General features: G+C 59.6%; 1 protein-coding gene across 1 annotated transcript in view; it reads left to right on the top strand.

The window, feature by feature from the left end:
• PPARGC1B (PPARG coactivator 1 beta) overlaps window positions 1-22,964 on the top strand; it is a 40,793-nt gene that overhangs the window by 17,157 nt on the left and 672 nt on the right. Inside the window, exons 2-11 of the mRNA XM_086851576.1 lie at window positions 11,817-11,990; window positions 14,156-14,368; window positions 16,078-16,188; window positions 16,806-17,859; window positions 18,330-18,366; window positions 18,699-18,763; window positions 19,165-19,930; window positions 20,396-20,471; window positions 21,226-21,347; window positions 21,612-21,766. Coding sequence (XP_086707702.1) covers window positions 11,817-11,990; window positions 14,156-14,368; window positions 16,078-16,188; window positions 16,806-17,859; window positions 18,330-18,366; window positions 18,699-18,763; window positions 19,165-19,930; window positions 20,396-20,471; window positions 21,226-21,347; window positions 21,612-21,766 — 2,773 coding nt within the window. The remainder of the gene's footprint in view (window positions 1-11,816; window positions 11,991-14,155; window positions 14,369-16,077; window positions 16,189-16,805; window positions 17,860-18,329; window positions 18,367-18,698; window positions 18,764-19,164; window positions 19,931-20,395; window positions 20,472-21,225; window positions 21,348-21,611; window positions 21,767-22,964) is intronic.

The following is a 22,964-nucleotide window of genomic DNA, read 5'->3' as shown; positions in this document are numbered from 1 at the left end:
GGAGACACCCAGGGAAAAAGGTTTGTGGATTATTTTATGTTTTGCACCCTGTTTGGGCCAGTGTGAGCCTGTGGATGTGTCCAGGCAGTCCCAGCCATGGGTGAGGGGAGCATCAGTGCAGCCCCTGGCTCCTCTCACACCAAACCCAGCAGCTGCAGGATAATAAATGAGGAGTCTATATTTAGACGCTGTGTCTGGAGCAGCGTCACGGCGTTGCCAGAGGGTTTTACCATTCACCACAGGCAGGTTTCCCTGCTCCTCCAGCTCCATGCCACCTCTGCAGAAAAGCTCATCAAAGACATCCAGCTGGAAAAGCATCCTGAGCAGAAAAACTGATACCTGCACAAAATCTCAGCACCCGCCGAGGGATGACAGAGCAGAGCATTCCAGGGAGCCTTGGAAGGAGCTGGCTCAGGGCCCGTTTTGTTTGGCAAGGGTTTTATTTTGTTGCACAGGATTTTGTAGTGAAGAAAACAGGGACGGAGCCATCCCTTGTGCCACCCCAGCCCGCTGTCAGCTCCTGTCCCACCTGGTGCAGCCAGGACAGCTCTCACCCCACGGAGCTGCTGCTCCCTGTGGTCCCTAAACCCCCCCAGCAGCCTGGCTGTGCCAGGAGCAGCTGATGCTGGGGAGGGGACAGTTCCCTGATGTGGCTGCCAGGTCGGTGGCAGTGCCTGGTAATCCGTGCTGAAATTCAAGGAGAGGCTGGAGTGTTGTGCAAAGGCTGGAGAGCCCCGTGCAGAGCCAGGCTGGGCTTTCCTGGCATCCCAGAGTGCAAGGTTGGTACTGCCTTGGGAATGAGGAGATTTGCATGAAGATTCCTGGTGCTCGGATCTGGGTTTTTCCTGTATTTTGCAATGGCAGAGGATGTGGGGAGCAGATGCTGTCTGCTACTGGTTCCTCTTAGCCTGAGGAGAGTTTCTCCAGGCAAAGCCAAGCACGGAGCCATTGCCATGAGGTGTGAGTGGCAGAGGCAGCTGGTGACAGCAACGATGACCAGCTCTGCCCGAGCCTTCCTTTGTGGCTCACAGCACCAGGAATTTTTTCCTGCATCCTTCCTTCCACGGGAAGCCTTTTGCTTGGGTTCCTGCACCTCCCAGCGATGGGAATTGCCCATGTGAGCTTAATGTTGGGTAAAACTCACCAGCAATGGGGCAAACAGCCCCTTCCCACTGCTGCACCCCAGGGCTTGCACAGCCCCAGATCTCTGCTCCCAGCTGGGCACAATGGAAGCTGGGGCTGCCCTGGATCCCTGGCAGTGTCCAAGGCCAGCTTGGCCAGAGCTTGGAGAAACCTGGGATATGGAGGTGTCCCTGCCCGTGGCAGGGGGTGGAACAAGATCTTTAAGGTTCCCTCCCAGTCCATACCGTGCCATGGTTCTGTGAAGGGCACATGGGCAGCACCCCTGTGCCCACCCCAGCAGCACAGGGACACCCAAGGAGGACACCCCAAGGACAGCCCAGTGGCAGAGCTGGCTCACAGCTGAGCTGGGGGAGAGCAGCACATGGTGCTGGGGGTCAGTGAGCCCCCTGCCTGCCCCCACATCCCGGGGCACCCTCGCCCACGGCAGGCGTGGGGACAGAGGCACCCACAGAACTTGGGCAGCTGCCCTGGGCACTGGCAGCCGTTTGGGAGGAGGAGGAGGAGGAGGAAGGCACCTGACTGCCAGGCAGGAGTCCAACTAGTTGAAACAGCTCCCGTTGTGGTTTGCATAAGCAATCCTGGCTGGGCCAGCTGTGGGCACACACGGTGTCTCACCGGGGCTGGCAGTGGGGCTGGCTGAGGTGGCACCGTGCCCTCTGTGTCCTGCTGGAGGGCAGGGCTGCCTGTTGTCCCCCAGCCCCAGCAATGGGAGCTGCGAGTCCCCCTGTGGTGCCACGCCGAGCGCAGCCCGGTCCTGCTGCCCTCTGCCTCCCTCCAGGGTGGCACTGGGGGCTCTGACAAGGACACCTGGCCACGATCCCACATGGCAGCCCCTGACACGGAGGCAGCAGAGGAGAGGGATGGATAAGAGCGAGAAACTGGAGCTGCTCACATGACTGGGGAGCTGGTGCCAGGCACTGGGGCCATGCAGAGTGCATGGAGGTGGCACACCAGGCCAGGGGACAGGAGCCCTAACCCACACCTGTCCTGCACAGGGTTTCAGACCTGCTGGGATGTGGCACTGACAGGGGAGAGGGGGTACCCCCCACACCAGAGGGGACCCCTGGCTCTGATGCTCCCATGCCAGAGGTGCCTGCTGGGTCAGATCAGTCCCTGCAGGATTCAGGGCTGGATTTCAGACCAGCCTGCCCTGGGGTCTCTGGATTTCTGTTGATCCCTGGAGTAGCTGGGGTCAAAACTAGGGGGGACAAGGCTTGGGGGCAGGCAGGCTCAGGGCAGGGTGGCAAGGGAGCTGGCACAGCACATGGAGCAGTTAAAGGATCTGATTTTCTGTAAGAACTCATGCTTGTGGGCTTCACCCCAACTGGTTTGGGAGGAGCAGAAGGGCCCCCAACTGGTTTGGGAGGAGGAGAGGGGCCCCAACCCTCAGCTGCTGCTGCAGGGAGCGGCCAGACCCCTCCTCTCATGCCCTGTTGGAGCCTGCCTGGGGTTTTGGGGAGGGGAAAGGTGTGGTCCCTCACAGGAGAGAATTTGAAATAGAACAAAGCTTTGTGTATGTGGGTTTGCATGTGCTCCTGAGGGAGCTTCATGCCCTCATAGGGTTTTTTCTATCTGGAGATCTTGGAGCAGTTTCTTTCCAGGTGAGTCAGTTGTTTGCAGAGTAGGAAGCCTGAAGAAAGCAGGTTGGCAGCTCCAGGCTGTGGCTCCCAGAAATTCTTCCTGCAGAACTGAAAGGCAAGGACAGAGCCCAGCCCTGGGGCAGGTGGCCTGGCTGGGACACCTGGCAGTGCCCAGGAGCAAACCCGGACACAGCAAAGCCTTGTGCAGCCCCAGGAAATCCCCAGAGCAAACAGGTTGTGCTGCTGGAAACACTGCCCAGAGGTGCTGCTCACCTCCACCATCCACCTGTGAGCGTGTCCCTGCATCCACAGACCTGCTGGGACCTGCTCTCCTCTCACCTTCCCCAGCCTCGGTTTTCCCACAGAATTGGAGTGGTATCAATATTGATAATCACTTTTTCCTAAGGACTCCCTGATGCCCACCTGGAGAATCCCCAGCTGTCAGCATTCCCTTTCCCCAGCAGCTTTCTGGGCACAGTGGTGTCAGAGCAGAGGCAGAGGTGACCATGCTGGATGGTGACAGTCCCCTCTGGCCAGGGACACCTCCAGGTGCTGTGCAGAAAATGGGCAAATAAATCATTTATTTGGGTGTAGCGGGATGGGGGAGGAGAGAGAGCCCCTGACTGAGGAGGAGAGGTGGGGGTACCCCCCTCTGGCTGTCCCCAGGTGATGGGGACAGGGAGCTGCAGGGTGCCAGGTGATGTGCAGGAGTTGCCCTGCAGCACTGAGGGGTGGCCAGCAGAGCCTGGCAGAGCTGGGGCTTCCACCCACACTGGAATACGGGCATGGACCCACCTGGACAGGCTGGGCAGGAGGGTAAGGACAGACCTGAGTGGTTTTGCCCTTTGCATCCTCTGAGACCTCGTGCATGCAGCTGCAAACCTCATTTTCACCTGGGAGCCGGGCACGGAGGGGCTCCCAGAGGCCAGCACAGCCCGTGTCCAGCAGGAGAAAGCTCCTGGAGCATCCACTGAGGCTTTGGTGGTGGCGGCCTGAGCTCCAGCAGCATGCTGGGGCTGGACCGAGGTCAGGCTAATGCGGGAAGATCCTCCTTGTGCCTTCTTAACCCCAGCTTGAACCTTCCCTGTCTCCTGCCTCGGCCTGATTAGCTCGGAGAGGTGGCACGGGCAGCCCTGGGCAGTGCCAGCCCCACGGCAGGGCAGGCTGCAGCCCCTGGGAGCTGCTGCAGGAGGGTGGGCAGCAGCAGCAGGAGGCACTGGGAGCGCTGCCAGCAGGGGACAGCTTGTCCAGGCAGTGCCTGCTCCTCAGCAGAGCATCAGCCAGGTGTGAACAGGCACCTGTGGCTCTGGGAGCCAAGGACATCCTGCAGGTGACAGTGACAGCGGGCTGGGGTGGCTGGCAGGCAGCAGCTTCTCTCTGCCTGCTTGTCAGGTGTGAAGGGGCAGGGTTTGGGCAGGGTTTGGGCTGGGTGTCACCTCAGCTCCGGTGGCACACAGGACAACACCGAGTGCCAGAGGAGTTCCAGCCCTTGCTGAGCTGGGCAGAGCCGGGCTGAAGTGGTTCAGGGACTGACAGGCTGTGGCTGTGGCTCCTGGGAAGCCAAGGGGAGCTTTTGGGGGCTTTGAAGATCCCAGAGCTGTGGCTGTGGGTAGGGAGCACGGCTGTGGCCAGGCTTGGTGGCACAGGGAGCACCCAGTGTGGCACGAGGTGGTGGTGTCCCCGTGGGCAGTGGCTCTGCCTCTGGGTGCCACCACAGCTCTGGCTTCACTGTGGGACAGTTGGAGGAACAGTTGGTGCTTCCAGGCAGGGATTTGCTCTCAGAGCTGGCTGAGAGGGGTGAAGAGCTGCCAGTGCCAGGGTGGGCAGCGCCTGTGGAGCTGAGCTGGGCTCAGGTGTGCCATGGCAGGATGTTTGCGATGTCCTCTGGCCTCGTGGAGCCCTGGCAGCCTCTGAGCTGGGCACCAACCCTCCACAGGGGCTGGTGCTGCTCCTCCTCACCCCTGTGCCCACATCAGTCATGTGGCTGCAGGGAGGAAGAGGAAGGTCTGAAAATAAACACCCTCTCATGTTTTCCTGACAAAAGGAGGCAGTTGCCATCGTGGGGAGTTCTTGTGACCAGCAGAGCTGGCTAACAGTCAGCTCCTGAGTGAGTCAGGACTTGTCCCCTGTCGTGGCACAGCCTGGCTCCCTGGGCTCCCACCTTGTCTGTGGCCACAGCCTGTCCTGCCACCTCCAGGGCTGTGTGAGTGGGAGCAATCCCAAGAATTTCAGTGTCAGTGCCCTGCTGGCCTCCACCACAGTCCACTGGGCATCCTCTCGGGGTTGCAGGGCTTGTGCCACCTCTTGCTGTGTCCTTGTCCCACGCAGACACAGCCAGCAGGGAGGGCTGGGGTGATGCTGGGGGAGCCCTGCCTGCTCCTGCTCCTTCCCTACCTGTCCCCATGGCTGGGGATCACAGGGCAGGGCTGGAGAGCTCGGAGCTGATGGCCCATTTCAGTCCCTGCTGTGCTTTGTGCCCGGCTCAGCACGTGCCAGCTGCTCTCCGTTGGTCCTGCCTTCAGTTTGGGGCAGATAAGGAGGAATTTCTTGGAAAGCCCCAGCAGGGTTCAGCCCGGGGTCTGTGCCCTGCCTGGCTGATGCCATCGGGTGGTGGCAGGGAGCTGGTGGCAGGGACAGGGCTGGCAGCAGCCCGTGGCACGTGTGTGTTTGTGGGTGGATGGCGTTTGCCAGGCTGGCTGCTGGCAGCGTGGGCTACCAGGGGGGGCTGCTGTTTTGGCCCCAGGGGCGCAGGATGGAGCTGCCACACGTGGGCAGGCGCCGTTCTGAGCACGCTGTGGGTGCCCAGGTGTGCTGGCACTGCCTGGCAGAGCACAGGGCCAGGCAGGGCTGTTTCCATGAGGTGGTGTTGAGAGAGGAGGTGGCTCCTCGGGAACAGCCTGTTCCTGCTCTGCTCCTTGCACAGCCCCCACCTGCCCTTGCATTGTGCCTGGCAGCACTGGGGGGGTGCTGTAGGGTCTGTGAGGGGCTCCCTGGTGGCTGCTGCAGCCCTGGAGCTCAGGCAGAACCAAAGTAGACCTTAATTTGGAGCCAGAATAAATGAGCTGAGTGCAGTGTGAACATGCAGCTCTGTAACCTGTGATATACTTTGCTGCTGCCCTTCTTCCTAAAGCGACACACCTTTGTTTGAAGTATTCCAGCAGAATGTTGTTTATCCAGGGCATTATTACTAGTATCTCAGGCTCCTTATTTCTATCCTGTGACTCAAGGACAGTTTAGTGCAATTTCTTCCATCTTTCTTCCCTATCAAAGTTATCCTGGCAAGTTCATGTTTATTGTTTGCGGTTAATGTTTAATATTTCCCATTACTGGCATCTCATGGTTGATCTTAATTACACCCTGCTAATGTAAGACAAAAGTCAGTGAGTGAGACTCAGAGCTCGAGCTGGGGCTCAGAGCCCGGCACTGAGCACCACTTTATCCATTCAGCACCCCCTTTACCCACTCAGCCCCCCCTTTACCCACTCAGCACCCCCTTCTCCCACTCAGCACATCTCAGGCTGTGCTGGGAGGGAGGCTGCTCCACATGTGCCACAGAATCACAGAATCATTTAGGTTGGAAAAGGCTTCTAAGGTCATCAGGGGTAACCTTTGAGTCCAGCCCCTGAGTCCAGGCTGTGCCCGGCGTGGGGCCCGGCAGCTCCCACGTGCTGCACACACAGGGACGAGCAGAAGTTGCTTTGGAGTAGCTCAGGAGGAAGAAAGAGCTGCTGTTCGCTTAGTCCTGGCTTTAAATGAGGTTTTGCCCCTCTTGCTGGCTGGGCTGAATCGTTAAAATGGATTAGTAGAAAGTTTTTTAAAAAAAAAAAAGTAATTAAAAATTAACAGGGGGCAGAGGGCAAAATGCCTGGCAGGACAGAGAGGTGGCTCGTGCTCCATGCAGCCTGGGAGGTTCCTGGGTGCCTTTCCCCCACAGCTGGGGAGGGGATGAGGGGCCTGCCCATCCCTGCACTCCCTGTGTGTGCAGCCAGGGTCCCCTCACCTCCAAGGACCCCTGGCCCTTGGCTGTGGGGCTCTCAGGCTATAAATATCGGGGGTGTCAAGGGGTGACAGGGCCAAGGCACAACTCGACACCACCTCTCCCTCATTCACAGTGACATTTTGTCAAATGCCACTGAGGAGGGGGGTTGCTTATCTGCTGGCACACACTCTGGTGACCTTCACAGCTCTGGCCAGGTGCCTCCTTGCTGTATTTACACTTATTTATAGCTCTCTCTTCCATTCCCAGCTCTGCCCTCCTCCCTGGTGCTGGAGCCGGGCTGCCCACCCCACAAACCCCACATCCCTCTGGGCTGGAGCTGGCACATCCTTGGGGGTGACAAAGGGCTGGCAGCCCCTGGCCTGGTGCTGATGGTCCAACCCCATGGGGACAGTGTCACCTGGCTGGGAGCTGTGGGGACAGCAGGGTCCTGCTGTGGGTGATGCCCCCAAAGGCTTCTCACTCGGGTTCTGGGGCAGCCCAGGAGGGTGCTGGGGGTCTGCAGGCACCCCTGCCTGAAAGGGGTGAGTGGCTGTCCTCAGTGTCACATCAATCAGTGCCACACCAACCAGAGTGCCACACCAACCAGAGTGTCACACCAACCAGTGCCACATCAACCAGAGTGTCACATCAACCAGTGTCACATCAACCACTGTCACATCAACCAGAGTGTCACACCAACCAGAGTGCCACATCAACCAGTGTCACATCAACCACTGTCACATCAACCAGTGTCACGTCAACCAGAGTGTCACACCAACCAGTGTCACATCAACCACTGTCACATCAACCACTGTCACATCAACTAGAGTATCACATCAGTCAGAGTGTCACATCAACCAGTGCCACATCAACCAGTGCCACATCAACCAGAGTGTCACATCAATCAGAGTGTCACACCAACCAGTGTCACATCAACCAGAGTGTCATATCAACCAGGGTGCCACATCAGCCAGTGTCACATCAACCAGTGCCACACCATCCAGAGTGCCACACCAACCAGAGTGTCACACCAACCAGAGTGCCACACCATCCAGAATGTCACACCAGCCAGTATCACACCAGTACCACACCAGTACCACACCAGTTCCACCCCAGTGCCACCCCAGTGCCACCCCAGTGCCACCTGCCCGGTGCCAGCCCGTTGTGTGGAGCAGCCCGCAGCCTCCCTGCAGGGCTGTAATCCCCGTTTGAAGCAGTCTGTGATTACGGATTTCCCTGATAAGCCCAGACGACTCTCTGCAAAACCCCTGCCCAAGGATTTTCTTTCCTTTTTCGAGTCAGGCCCGGGTGAGGGCGAGGAGGGAGAAGCTCCCCGTGGGGCCGAGGGAGGGCTGGTGGGAGCAGCACTTGGTGTTCTTGGCATTTCTCGCCTTCTGCTGCTTTGGGTCCCAGGCTGAACGCCCCTGGCTCATTTGGGGCTGTGTCTGCAGCACGTGTGGATGTATATTTATCCCTTAATGCTTTGGGTAGGCTCTGGGCTGTGCAGGGAGGAGCTGAGTCACTGTTTGCTCCCTGGTGAGGAGTGGGCTGCCTGTGGCCCCTCGAGGTGCTGCCTCTCCCCTCTGTCCCAAGAGTGGCAGGGCCATGCAGAGCACCCTGTGCAGGCAGTGCAGGATGAGGCTCCTGGAAGGTGCTGCTGGCAGCTCTTCAGAGGCTGCCCCAGTGCAGGCTGAGCAAGCACAAGCCCTGGTGTGCCATCACCCCGTGTGCCCGCAGCCCAAAACACTTGGCCATGACTTCAAGGGGTTGGACCCGGGGGTTCTGCAGATAAGGGCAATCTCTACCGGTGCTGTTGTTGGAGTGAGACAGAGGAGAGCACCTGCAGGTCTCCCTGTCACGGTCACTGCGCTGTCCCCGGCTCCCTGAGGCAGACAATGAGCTGAGCCTTTGCTTGCCCTGGCTCAGGTTGCTCTTTCCTGGCAGCAGGGCTGTTCCTGCTCTCCCTGGGCTCGTGGCCACAGCTGTCCCCAGGAGCTGACCCCAGCCAGCCTCTCCAGTCCTGCTGACTGCGGGGTTTAGTTTGGGGAGCACAGGTTGACGCTGAAAAAGAGGAAAACATTTCCTGTCTGGTTAATCCAGTGTTTGAATTAGAGTTGGGCCTGGGGAGGAGGCTCGTGTCTCCTCAGAGATAAAGAGCTCACGTGCCAGGGTTCACACTGCTCCAAACCAGAAGGACTGAAAGGGACGTGTCCCACCTGCTGTCCCCAGGGTGCCATCCTTGGATGTGGCTCCAGCTCAGGATGTGTCCCCAGAGCCTCTGGGGACACCAGGGACAGTGTCCTGCACTGAATACCCTCACAGGTGGGCAGGGAGATGGATCTAAGCCCTGTGCCAGCTCCTCATGCCCTGGGAAGGACAGGCTGGGGACATTGCAAAGGGACAGGGAGTGGGAGCAGTGGTGGCAGCCCCAGAGCACCCAGGAGCTCTCCATTGCCAGGAGACCAAGGGATGCTGACCAAGGAGCCAGCAGGAGCTCTCCTCCTGGAGCAGGGATCCGTCAGACGCCGCCTGCAGCTCTCTGGTCGCAGCCTTGCTGCAGCACACCCGGGCCAGGTGTCTGGGCTGGAGGATGCCTCCGAATTTCTGAGCATGTCTCCATGGGTGTTTGCTGGCTGCACACCAAGAACCCATCTGATCTTCCTACAAAGTCCCAAGTAAAATTAGAACAAAAGTTCACTCCTCTCCCAAGGCAGCAGGAAGTGCAAAAGGGTGGGAAAAGGGAGAGTGGGAGCAGATGAGGTCCCGTGCCCACAGGCAGCCTCCCCACAGGCAGGGACCTGGACCCTTCCCACCCCTGTGGCCAGCCCAGAGGGGCTCAGTGCTGCTCAGGGTTCTGAGCTGGGGGTGATGGGCTCCCTCTGCAGCTGCAGGTCCTGGGTGCCTGGGCTGGGTAAATGACACTGCCAGCACTGCTTGGAGTGCTGGGTGCCCATCCAGGTGCCAGTATGGGTGACCCAGCTCAGCAAAGGCTGTCCCCGTGGTTTTCCAGGAGGAGGAGACTCAATTCAGAGCTGAGTTTTGGGCATTCCTGAGCTGTAGCAGGAAGCTGGGAGCATCCCTGGCGTGGCAGTGGCGGGGCAGTGCTGCCCTGGAGTGCCCAGGGAGGGCAGCTCAGCAGCTTTAGATTGCAGGAGTTTATTTTTACCCAGCCCTGTTGCCAATGGGGACATGTCACATCTGTGGAGTTGATCAAAAGACATCCCGAGCACTGGTGTCAGCTGCTCCTTGTGATCTCAGCACCAGGATCTTTTCCCTTGTGGCATATCAAAAGGAGCAGGAGAATTTGGCTGCTCTGCTATTTTTAATTGCACGCACACACGCACACACAGACACACGTATATCTATGTATGTATGGCTTGGCTAAAAATAAAAGCCTTTGCCTGTGTTCCCATGGGAAGATTTGGGGGAGAAGGGGGAGACAAAGTTGTCACAAGACTTTTTTCTGGAGCAGGCGCTAGAGCAGGGACAGGAAGGCAGGGACAAGCCACAGCAGGTAAGGGACACATCTGAAAGGCCAGAGCACATCTGATCCCAGAGCAGAGGGGACAAAAGAAGGGGAAGGGCAGCATCTGTGTCCCCCAGAGCTGGCAGTGGGGACGCTTCTGACCTGCTGCATGCGCTCTGACACCCGGGAACAAAGGTTTTTGCAGGGCAGGTTAGAAAATCCCATCCTGGGGACCCAATGAGGAGCATCAGCTCCCAGAGCCATTCAGGGCTGCCTGATACACTTTGTGGCACCACACTTATGGTATCTACCTGATAAACATCCTTCCAGCAAAAAGGTGAAGGGTTCTGGGAGAGCATCCAGGACTTTGGGGCAGCAGCAGCAGCTCCCTGTGTCCCCCAGCCCCACTGCAGGCCCTGGGCATGGCACCCTCAGGCCATAAAACCACTCTCCTCTGCTCTTGCTGTGCCCTCCAAGGTGCTCTCCCTGTTTTCCACCTCCCCTGGGACTGGTCAGGGTGGGAAGCAGGTGAGAAATGCAAAGTGGGAGTGAGTGTGTGCACGGGAGTGTCCTTTGGAGTGTCCTGGATGTGGTGGCAGACCGGCTCCTCAGCCTGGGGGAACACAGTCAGTAATCCCAGATTATCCCAATTTGAAAAACAAAAAATGAGAAAGAGAGAAAAGCTGTCTTTTCCATCCCTGCAGCTGGGTTTGAAATCCCTTTTCCTTCCCACTGAGTGACAGAGGAGACCCTTCCAGGGTGCTTCAGGAGGAGGGGCCCCCACGCTCCCCTGCAGCCTCTCTCACATGCTCAGATGTTTGCCTGCTCCAAAATCCATTTGCTCTGTAAATAAACTTGCTTCCCTCACTGCCAGAAAACTCCCCTTGGGCAGCCAGTGCTGGGAGGAGTTGCAGCAGACCTTTCCCCTCCGTGTTTTAGCCTGGACACCAAGGCAAAACCAGGCACGGTGCAAATGCCAGGGCGGGCAGCGGGTGCTGGGTGCTGCCGTGGGGCTCCGTGGCTGCAAGCCAGGCCCAAGTGGGGCAGGTGCCAGCTCCTTTCTGTGGTTAAATGGAGATTTTTAGCTCAGCTCCTGCAGCTCACATCCCCCATGTGCTCTCAGGCATCCTCTCATTTCCACGCACGCTGCAGGGAGCAGGGTCTGGGTTGCCTTGGCGGCACTTTGGGATGTGCAGCTTCCCCAGAGGGATGTCCTGAGTGCTTCAGGGCTATGTGGTGGGGACAGGTGTGAGGCTGGCCCTGTGTGCTGCTGTCCCAGGCCTCCTGTGCTGATCCTCAGGCCACCTGGATAACCTGGATGTCACTTTTAGGGCAGCAGGGGCAGGAGTTGCCCTGGGAGCCGCGGGTGGCCGTGCTGTGCCCTGCCCTCGCTGGGAGAGACAAGGCTCTTCCCATGCAGGTCCTGCTGTTCCAGGGGGGGTTTGGTGGCAGCTGTGGGGCTGCTCACAGTGACCAGTGGCAGAGCCAGTGGGTGAAGAGGTGCCCAGCACACCCTGCCAGCACCGTGGCACTGCTCCTGGAGCCAGGAAGGGGCCTTGGAGCAGGGCTGGCATCACTGGGCACACCTGGGGCGATGCTGCTGCCTTTACCGCTGGGCTCAGCCCTTTCTGTGCTTCCCTGTGTGCAGTATGAGGTGTCTGGCGAGGAGCATCTCTACTCTGACTTCCCCGAGATCGATCTGTCCCAGCTGGACGCCGGAGACCTGGACTCTGCCGGCTGCTTCAGCGAGCTGCAGTGGGGCGGGGAGCACTCGGAGACCGACTCCAGCCAGTACAGCACCGACGACTCCGAGCTCTTCCAGGTACCCCCAACCCCCCGAGGGTGCAGGCAGGGGGAGAAGGAGGGTGGGAGGAGGGAACACACATAACTATTAATATCTCCTCCCCAGCTGATTAGTGCTCCATTAATTTGTGCACCGGCTCTAAATGGGGCAAGCGGAGTAGGGCTAATGAGGAGGAGGAGGAGGAGGAGGAGGAGGAGGCTGCTGAGCCAGCCCTCCTGTGCTGGATTATTCACAGGGAATTGCAGCCGGGGTGCAGCGTGTCCTGTTCCATTCCCGGAATGCCAGGGCGGCAGTGCGGGGGTCTCAGCACTGGCAAAATTCCCTTTCCAGGAGCACAAAGCAGCCCCTTCCTCTGCTTTCCCTGATCTGGCAGCCCCCTCTGCATGGGGCTGGGGTCCCTTTGGCACAGGGGCTGCTTCCTCTGCTCGGATCCATGGCAGTGCTGGCCCAGGGGATGCTCCGTGTCCCTCTGCTCCTGTCTCTGATCATGCCTGGAGCTGTGAGGGCAGGGCAGGGCACAGCACACACAGGCTGGAGCAGGGAGGTCAGAGGGGATCGGGCACAGAGCAGGCTGGGCAGCCCCCTCGCCCTGCCCAAAGCTTGTGCCATGCCCTGGATGTGCCTGTCCTTGGGGCTGGGGGCTCTGTGCCCTCCACAGCAGCGCCCAAGCCTTCACCCCCTTGCACGAGGAGGTTGTGAGTCACAGGTACCAGCTAATCACCAACCCTGGGTTACATTTTGGGAGGAGGATGATTTCTATTTAAACAAGGAGATGAAAAAAAAAAAAAAAAAAGCCTCAATATTTTCTAACCTGCCCATAATAACAACCCTCTGGCTCTTGTGCTGGGATGATGCTGTGCTTGAAAATGGTCCAGTCCAGCTGAGGGACCTTCATCACGAGATGCATATTTTCCATGAACTTCCTGGGGAAAAGATAAACAGAAAAGAAATGCAAAAGCCAGGCCGATGAGGAGCAGTGGAGTATGATGAAATGTATCCCACTGAACTTGTATGCACAGCAATCTCGTGCCAATAACAGGAGGAAAAGAAACGGAGCCAAAAATGGAGCATCCTGCTGCCTTTCCCTGGAGCCTGCTCCAGTAACTGCGAGCAAGGTTAGGGCATGGAACAAAAGATGTTTAATTTTCAAACAAGAGGAGAGAAACACAGGAGGCTGTGTGCAGTCCTGCCTGTGAGCCTGACTTTACCCCCGTGCTAATTTTACTGCTGATGGTAGCCTGCTTCCCGTTGGACACGGTTTACATTCAGATTATGATGGAGGAGGACCAAAAAGAAGGAACTTCTGGCTCACTCCAGCCATTCCTCAGCTTCTGCATCCTCTTCTGGGCTTCAGCACTGTATTGCCAGACTGGAAGGGAGCTCGTGGGGCCGGATGGGACTGGGAGGGCACTGGGAAGGCTGGAGGTGCATCACAAAGCCAAAGCCCAGATGGAAAGAGGGACCCAAGTCAAGCTGGAGCAGTGGGCAGGGAGGAGGCAGGAGCACCCCTGGCCCTGCCTGGCCCAGAGAGAGATGGGCCTCATACTACAGCTCCCCTGAGCGGGTTTTTGGGTGAACAGCGTGACCTGGGGATGCTGATGGCAGACCTGGGAGTGCCTGGGGCCGTGCTCTGGACAGGGTCTCTCACACACCACTGGGTGCAGCAGCTTTAAGTGTGGGAGCCCCTGAAGAGCTGGAGGTACCTGTGTTTGGGGGCTTTTAGTGAACACAAAACTCAGAGTGGTTGTTGTCACAAGCTGTGGCATCTGGCCAGTGGGCAGAGCTTCCCCTGTGCCCTCCTGGGAGGCTGTGCCCTCTTGTCCACTGGGCAGCGCTGGCTGAGCTCACAGCTCTGCACTTGCAGAGTCAGGAGGATTTGGGCCATTCTTCCTCACAGATCCTTTATCTGCTGCTGTTTGCCTCATGTTGGGGTGGAGGGGCTGTTGGGAGAGATGCTCTGACTCACTCTTTCCCTGCTGGGGTGCAGTTGTTCAGACTGATGCTCCTTTTTGGGGTCTCTCCTCATCCCATCCTAGTGCTGTGCTGGGGAAAAGCTCTCCCAGTGGGGTCACAGGGGAGTGTGGGAGCTGCTGTGGCTCTGCTGGTCCCTGTCCCCTCTCCAGCATCACGAGGACCCTCTGCCCATCCTAACACCCCCTTTCTTCTCTGCCTGCTCCTTTCAGATAATAGACAGCGAGAACGAAGCGCTGCTGGCAGCCCTCACCGAGACTTTGGATGATATACAGGGAGATGACATGGGCCTGGCTGCCTTCCGAACTATGGAAGAGGGGGACACGCTCAACTCTGCCACCACCTCACCTGCCCCTTCCCCCAAACCCACCGCCCCGGTCACGGGGGGGCCGCCCCCGGCCCCCGAGTGTGATGAGCTGTCTCTAGTAAGAACCCACTTCCTACTGTTTAAGGTGGATTTGGATGAGCCCCAGATAAGCCGGCTGCATGGGTATGATAGGAAGCCAAGGTCTGAATTTTTTCATTCTAGGCTTAAAACTCTCTTTAACCGTCAATACCAAAGCATATACTTGTATTGTATACGTATACATGTTCTGCATCATTGCTGTCACCTCCATCACCATCCTCACGGGAACGAGCTGTGTGTATACAAATCTATCTCTGGACGGGGTGGGGGGCGGGTGGCAGAGGGCTGGGGGCTGCTTTGGGACACCCACACCTGCTTTTAATGCCACGTGGAGGTGTGGGGCTGCCCGGGCTCATCCCAGCCCCGTGCCCATGGGCAGTGGTGGCTGTTCCCCCTGGCTCTGCCCCGGGCCGAGCTCCCCGCTGTCACAGAGTGCCAGCCCCTGCCCTCCCTCGCCTTTCAGGAGGAGCCTTTGACCCACCAAAGCCCCTCGGGGGCTGCGTGGCCTCCAGCCCCTCCAGATTTGGTGGCTGGAGGAGCATCCCTCTCGGTTCCCTGCAACACTGGGGCTCCGGCCCCTCTCCCCTTCCTGGCCAGGATGAAGTGGGAGCGTTTCCTGCCCTCCCCGGGGGGGTTCCCTGGACCAGGACCCCCAGCCCGCTCCCTCCTGCGGCTCACAGACCTGCCCAGAGCCCCCAGCCCGCTCCGGGGTGTCCCCAAAAACCCAGCCAAGGGGAGGAGTGACATCCAGTGGTGACAGCGTGCATTTCCACCGCCCACGCCCCGCGCAGGGGTATATATCACACATGACCTGTATGTGTATATATAGGATGTATACGTTGCAGGGGAGGGGGGGAAAGGGTGCTGGGCGCTTCCACCAACAGGAGCCTCGCTCCTAAAGCTGCGGCTGGCATTTGCTGGCAGACCCTGACCCGGGCACCCCTTTTCTATCAGTCCCTAACCCCCCAGGGCTCTGTGCCCCCCGGGAGCCCCAGATCTGTCTCTCCTGCACTCCCCGGTGCCTACGCAGTCGTCTTGCTGTTGAGCTGTTGTCACCTCCGGTTGTTAGCGCCGCATGGGCACGATCGCAAATGTTGCTGGGTGTGGGGTCTGGGGTTTTTTGGGTTTTTTTGCACACCCCCCACCCCGATCAAAATTGGGGTTGAGCAGAAGGGAAATGTTGTGCTGACCCTGCCGTCAGAGGGTGACCCGGGGAAAACCCCGCAGTGGCCATGGACACGGTGCTGGGGGACATCCTCGGCAGGTCCCACAGGGATTTGCATCTGCAAAACGCCTTGAGAGCTCGTTAATGAGTCGAGGATGTTTTGGCTAAATGAGCCTCGCACGGGGACTCGAGCGAGCTGTCCAAAGCCATCACTCACACCAGTGTAAAGCCTCTGTCACCTCAGGGCACAGCTGATGGAGTGAGAAGCTGGGATGCCACGGCAGCTCCTGTGTGTGTGACACCAGTGGGGCTGGCCCTGGGAAGTCAATTCCCTCCTGTCCCCACCGCCCCAGCCTGCTGGGGGTCCCCGGGCTGAATGCTGTGGGGACAGCCCCGGCCCCACAGGGCTGTGCACAGCACCTGCCCCACAGCCCCGAGGAGGTGGGAAACACTAACCCTGAGCCTCCCTGCCCGCTATATTTGTCCCCATTTTCGGATGGATGTGCTCTCCCGTGAGCCCTCGCTGCGATGCCGACTCCTTTTCTTGCCCCTTCTCTCTGCAGCTGAAGAAGCTGCTCCTGTCTCCATCACCTCCGAGCTGCGAGGCCCAGCGGGACGGGAGCGCCCGGCGCCCGGGGACCCCAAAGTCACGGCCCGCACGGCCCTGCACAAAGGTACCCCCCAAACCCTGCAGCACCCACCTCCTGGGGCCCGAGGGATGGTGCTGGGGGGTGTGAGCAGCCTCTGGGCCGGGCAGGAGCTTGGGACAGGCAGGGACTGTCACCCGCAGTGCTCCCATCCCTGGCTGCTGCAGTCTGGGCTCTGCAGAGCTTGAGACTTTGTGCTGTGCTAAGAAGCACCTTGATCTCGCTTGAACCCAGCGGGGTTTGGCCTCTCCCAGCTTCCCTGAGCACCCATTTGTGCAAGCCCCTGTGCTCCCTGCTCGCCTCCTTGTCCCCCTCGCTGCTGACGCTCAGCCCAAGCCTTTGGCCAGGAGTCACTGCCTGCAGAGCCCAGCCCAACACCTGAGCTGATCTGAAGCCGGCAGAAGGTGTCATCAGAGCTTTTCCTGCTTTGTTAATTGTGTTTGTGCGGTGCCTTAGGCCTGGCAAATGAGATCGGCTGGGCAGAGCAGCAGGTCCCTCCCGGGGAGATGGAGCATCGCTGTGTGCAGGAGGGGCTGAGCCCGGGGAGCTCGGGGGGTTTCAGGGTGTGGGGTGGCTCTCTCAGCCTCCCCCAGGGTCGTGGCAGTGGGGCTCAGGGCTGACTTTCTCCTCTCTCCTCTGGGAAGGTGGAAGGTCCCCGGGACAGGAGAGCGAGCGTCCCGCAGGCACAGAGCCGCAGCTGCACGGAGCTGCACCGGCACCTCACCTCCAGCACCTCCTGCTCCCACACCAAAGCGCCCCCGGCCCCCGAGGAGTGCCCCGGCAGCGGCCACCACCCGTCCCCGGGCGGCTGCGCCCACCACGAGGACGACAGTGACTCCAGCGAGGACTCGCTGAGCTCCGGGGACTCGGTGGCCGCCCTGTCCCCGGCGGAGGACGGCACGGGCAGCCAGTTCTCCTGCGAGGGGGAGCTGCACTCGGTGGTGGAGCTGATCCGCTACATGCACACCTACTGCCTGCCCCCTCGCAAGCTGCCCCCCGACAGCAACCCCCAGCCCTGCAGCAGCCCCTTCAAGAGAGCCAGAGCGGACTGTGCCCCCGCTCCGGGCAGCGCCCAGAGCCGGCCGGGCTGCGCCTGGCAGGCAGCCGGCGGCTGCAAGAAGCCCGGAGCATCCTTCTCCATCCTGAAGGAGCTGCTGGCGAGGGACCTGCTGTGCGATGTGAGCAAGCCATACCGCCTGGGCAGGCCCGTGTACGCTGGCCTGGCACGGCCGCCCGGCTCCTGCTCCCCCGCGCCGGCCGATGCCGAGGATGCCGGCGGGACTGGCAGGGCGGCGGAGAGGGGCGAGCCCCGGCACAGCCCCGAGGCGGAGGAGCCGCGGGAGCTGGGAGGCCTTGAGGACGATGCTGGGAAGCAGGAGGGCGGCCCTGGAGCAGGGAAGGCGGCCCGCAAGCAGGACAGCGCTGTTTTCGCCGTGCGCCGCTCCAAGAGACTCAACCCCGAGCTCGGGCACTGGCTCTCCTTCCTCGACCAGCCGCGCCCCGAGTCCTCCGTGGCCCTGGGCTGCAGCGAGGCCGCTCCTCCGCTGCTGGAGGGTTTCTCTGCCGAAGAACCGGCGGCCGAAGTGGAGGTGGGGGGCACTGCCCCATCGGTGGAGCCGCAGCCCCTCTGCCTGGGCTCCCTGGGGGATGGCGAGGTGGGCACTGAGAGCCGGCGCTGTGCCCTCCTGGAGCAAACAGGTGAGGGCTGTGACTGTCTCTGCTCGCCCTCCCCAGCGTGCCCGTGCTGCCCCTGCCATCCCGGCCACGGGCAAGTGATGCTGGCCAGGTGCTCAGCTGGCAGGAGAGCTGTGAGCAGCCCCCTGTGCTGCCAGGCTGTGGGGCTCTGTTCTCTTTTGGGGTGCTTTTTCAATCCGTGGGCATCTTCTGCCTCAGTTTCCCCATCCTTATAATGAGGTGTGGGATTTGGCGTGGCCATAACCCAGCAGGGACCAGGTTGCCCCATCCCTCCAGGTTCTTCCCCGTGGGTTTTCCCTGGGTCTGGGCTCTGGGGTTCAGCTTTAGTGGTGCCCCAAAACCCCAGCAAAGTGCAAGTGCAGGAATGGCTCAGCCCTGGCAGCGTGAGCCGTCCCTGTCAGGTGGGCAAAGGCCTCAGTGGGCGCTGCAGGGACACAGCTCCACTGGTAACCTGCTTCTCTCCTGCCTTTCAGAAACACCCAGGTGTCTCACACTGTCCTTGGCACAAACGTAAGTGCACATGGGGCTGAGTGAACCAGTGTGGGGCTGGAAACTGCCTGGGGTTGTGTGGCTGGGCAGGGCCCCTGCAGCCAGCACAGGGAGCTGTGTTTGCAGAGCACAGGGAGCTGCACTGCTGGGCACGGGGCTGTGGGGAGCCACAGGGTGCAAGGAGCTGGGAGAGACACACTTGGTGTGTGCCCTGGAGCTGCCCTTGTGGGGTGACTCTGTCAGGCAGCAGCCAAAGCGGGAGGGTTCACCTGTGGGCAGTGTTTTCTCAGCTTTCCTTTGGGTTTTGGGGCTGTGGTTCACCTAAACTCTCCTGATTTTCTGCTCTTCTCCAGTGACCCAGCCTTTGGGAAGAGGAACTTTGAGCCAATGCTGACCGTGGAGCTGTGTGGGACAGCAGGTAGGACAGGCTTTGGATTTTTTAGTTTTGCAGAACTGTACTCTAGGAGGGGGCTCGTTTACCCTAAATTCAGCCTGGAGTTTATCACTTCCAGCCTACCCAGCCAAGGGGGCACCTTCATCCCCTTCACACTGCAAACACAGGAGACCCCTGTGTGCTGCCACGTCCCAGCACCGTGAGCAGCTCAGGGGAATGTGTTTGGGGTGGGAGGAGCTGTTCAGGGGGGCCCTGCATGAGCCAGGAGGGAAGGGAGAGTCCTCTGGTCCCTACTGGGATCGAGGCATCCTTCTTGTTCCCCCAAGTGCCACTGGCTGAGGCTGTGGGGGCCGTGGGTGCAGCCCAGGGCTGGGGAGGGACAGAGGGGGCAGAGCTGACTCCTGCCCTTTGTTTGGGGGGTTCAGGTCTCACACCGCCCACCACTCCGCCATACAAACCCGCCGAGGAAGACCTGTACAAGCCAGACATCCCCCAGGAGCCGGGGAAGGAGGATGGGATGTCCCTGAGCCCCGGGGGCGCCGGGGACGTGGCAGCTTCGCAGAAAGCCCCCAGGAAGCACCCGGAGAGGACGGAGCTGTTCGCCCACCTGAGCCGGGCGGGCGGGCGGGCGCTCCCCGAGCAGCAGGGCCTGCTCAAGAGGCCCTTCTCCCGCTCCTTTGGGGACCACGACTACTGCCAGGTGCTGAAACCCGAGGCTGCCCTGCAGAGGAAGGCGCTCAAGTCGTGGGAGCCCCCGAGCCAGGTGGAGACGGAGCACAAGAGGAGGGTCCCGGCCGCCCACTACCAGGGACTGGAGCTGGGCAAGGACACGGGCGCTGAGCTGCTGTGGAAGGACGGCGTGAAGCAGCTGAGAGACCAGGAGATCAGAGCCAGCTTAACAAAGCACTTTGGCTTTCTGGACAGTGCCCTCGACGAGGAGGACATGGTCTTCTGCAAAACCCCCGAGTATGACACGGTCTTTGAGGACAGCTGCAGTGAGAGCGGCTCCCCTGTGGAGGAGGATGAGGAGGATGAGGAGGAGGAGGAAGAGGAGGAGCATGGCAACACCGAGCTGTGCCTGAGGAGAAACCCCCTTTCCAGGACCAGTTTGCATTACTGCTCCCGGAGCAGGTCCAGCTCGGGCTCCTCGTGCTGCCGGTCGCGGTCACCCGCCAGCAGACGCACCTTCAGGTACGGGGGGCACGGGGACATTGGGACTGCTTTTGCCCCCTGAATTTTCAGCATGGTGCAGGGCAGCCCCAGTGCTCTCTGCCCAAGCAGTAGAGATGCTAATTAATGAAGGAAAAATTATGAAAATAATTGGTACTACATCAGCCACTGCTGCAAGCATCAGCCATGGCCTGAGGAAGCAGTGGCAGAGCGAAGCAGCTGGGAGGGTTCCGTGGGTGACAGGGCGTGGGCAGGCACCCAAGCCAGGCCTGGGAAGGGACAGGTGCTGGCTTGGGACACCCTGGCATTGATGAGAGAAACCTTCCCAGTGCCCTGTCCAGTGTTTCCAGACCCCAGTCTCTCCTTGGCTCCCAGTGCCCCTGAGTGCCCACCCACTCCTGTGGGTGTCTCAGGTTCTCAGTGATGTTTGAAGCTTTCCCAGCAGCTCCCCCAGCCCCGAGCTGACCCCCTGTCCCTCCCTTGCAGGTGTGAGAACGGCGAGCAGTGTCAGGGTGGAAGCGGGCACCGGGGCCAGCTGAAGAAGAGACGGGAAAAGGCCATCGTAAGTGAGCGGGGACCTCACAGAGCAACCCCAACCCTGGGCTCATCTCCTGCTCCAGAAAGCAGCAGTGGAGCCCATCAGCCCTGGCTTCAGCATCCCTTGGTGCGAGGCCAGTGTTAAACAAGGACATGGGGTGGGGAGAGAGGAAAACCCAACGTGCAGCGAAGCCGCCAGCGATTGGCAGCACACGGAGCCCTTGGCACAGGGATGCCCAGAGCATCCTACGCTGCTGCCTCAGTGCACTTGGCACTGGCAGTTTGTGGGGTGAACTGGGGAATCCCTGAAGCTGCTCAGCTGTCACAGATGTGGCCCCGCTGCATCCTCGTGCTCCGGGAACCCGTGGGCACACGCTGGGAGCTGGGAGAGGGGTGGGCACACGGCAGAGTAAATCGGTGCTCCCTGCACACACACACTCACACTCACACATGCTGCTTTGGCACCTTTTCCTGCAATGCAATTGGATTTTGCCCCTGGCAATTCTTGGGAATATATCCCACATTTGCCAGGAGAAGCTGAGAGAGCTGGAAGAATGTGGGAGAATTTTAAGAGAGAAGAAGGGAGCGGTGGCTGCTCCAGCCCGGTTATGGCTGTCCTGGGGGTGACACTGTGACCTCGGAGACAGCCAGATCCTGGAGGTGGCAGGCTGTGTCCATGGCAGTGCTTCCCAGTGCTGGCTTGCAGGGGCTCCTCCACAACCCAGCAGCAGCACAGAGGTGCAGGGTCCAAGCCTGAAAGCTTTTGGTTGCTTTGGCAGGGGGAAGGCCGGGTGGTGTACATCAGAAACCTCTCCAGCAGCATGAGCTCCAGCGAGCTGAAGAAACGCTTCGAGGTGTTTGGTGAAATCGTGGAGTGTCAGGTCCTGTCCAGGACTAACAGGTGGGTGAGCAGTGAGCTGTGCCCAGGGCTCCAGCAGCTCCAGGCAGCTCCTCTCCCCAAGCCCCACAACACCTGCAGGCAGTGCCACATCAATCCCCTGGGTCAGCCGAGCCCTCGGTCTTGGTGCTTTTGTCAAAGAGACTCAGCATGTGCAGAGATCCAAGGGCATCTGTGGGATGGAGGAGTGGAAGAATGATGGGCCAGGGGTGTAGTGCTGTATCACAAGGGCTCATGACATCTTGAATTCTTTCTGTGGTTGCTCAGGGGGGAGAAGTACGGCTTCATCACGTACCGGTATTCCGAGCACGCCGCCTTATCGCTGAAGAACGGCCCCTCGCTAAGGAAGAGGAACGAGCCCTCCTTCCAGCTCAGCTCTGGTGGCCTGGGCCGCTTCTTCTGGACCAGATACGCTGACCTGGGTGAGGAAGCAGCAGCTGCTTTGTCTCTTTTATCAGCACAGAGCTGTTAGAGCACACTGCACTGCTGAGCCCTGGTCACGCAGGGATCCAAACGCCTTCAGAGCCTGCAGGAAAAGCCCCCTGGCTTTCCTGTGCCTCGTGGCTCAGACAGGTGGATTGGGAAATTGGGGAGAAGGAAAAAAACAAACTGATGTGAGGCCTCAGGGTGTGTTGTGCTGCAAAATGTAGCATCCCAGCCTGGGGCTGCCAGGTCTCAGCTGAGCGCAGCCCATCCTGTGTCTGCTGAGTTTCTGCACAGTGCTGGAGGCTTTCCAGCAGAAAACTCCCTCCCAGGCATTAGAAAAGGCAGTCAGCAACATTTCATTAGCCCAAGAGGTGATGTGGGTGGTTTGCTGCTCTGCAGGACAGATCCACCACGCTGCACATGCACTCTGGAGCCAAAGTGACAGCACTGAAATGTGCTGTGGTCGCATTAATCCTTTCAGTGCTTCAGCAAGGTCTCAGTGACTGTGGCACCAGGGCTGCAGCCTGAGCTGAGGGCCAGGAGCCAAACCCTGGGCTGGTCCTGCAAGAGAAATGTGTCCTAGGCTTTGTCCAGCCCTCCTTGCTTCAGGTGTTTCACCAACACTGCATGTTTATTTCTGCACCCACTGCAGGGGCTGAAGGGTTCTGGGTCCCACTTGATGGGTGAAAGACTTCAAGAAAATAAATCCCCAGGTCCTGGCTTACCTCCAAGTACTTACCTACAAGCACTCCCTGGTTTTTTTATCACCTTGCACTATGTTCTCTGCTTAGAGCAGCCATGCCTTGACTTTGATTGTGGGCAAAAGGTCCATTGTTCATCTAAATAAATCCCAGAGCCTCCCATTTTGGGCACAGAGAAATTAGGAGCCAGGTAGCAGGCCATGAGGAAGCTGGTGACTGTGCAGTGCTGCGGGGAGGGGGCCAGAGCTGTCCCCCCTGCCTAAGAGAAGCCCCCTCAGTTCTCCTCACCTGATTTCTTCAGAGCCACCAGTCACCCCCTTCCTGCACAGCCCAGCTCATTCCTAAATTCCTGCTCATCCTGGTACAGGATAAGAAGGGGAGGCCCCAGGCAGAGGTGAAATGCAACCACACCATTCAAAACTATACACCCAAAATGTTAAGCTGCTGTGAAATTAGGCAGCCTTAGTTCTGCTAGGTGCTGAATTCCCTGGGC

This window comes from Cyanistes caeruleus, chromosome 15 (assembly GCF_971803275.1).
Source record: "Cyanistes caeruleus chromosome 15, bCyaCae1.hap1.1, whole genome shotgun sequence".
NCBI classification, from domain to species: domain Eukaryota; kingdom Metazoa; phylum Chordata; class Aves; order Passeriformes; family Paridae; genus Cyanistes; species Cyanistes caeruleus.
Note: the sequence above shows the minus strand (reverse complement) of the source record. Positions and strands in the feature narration are given on the sequence as shown.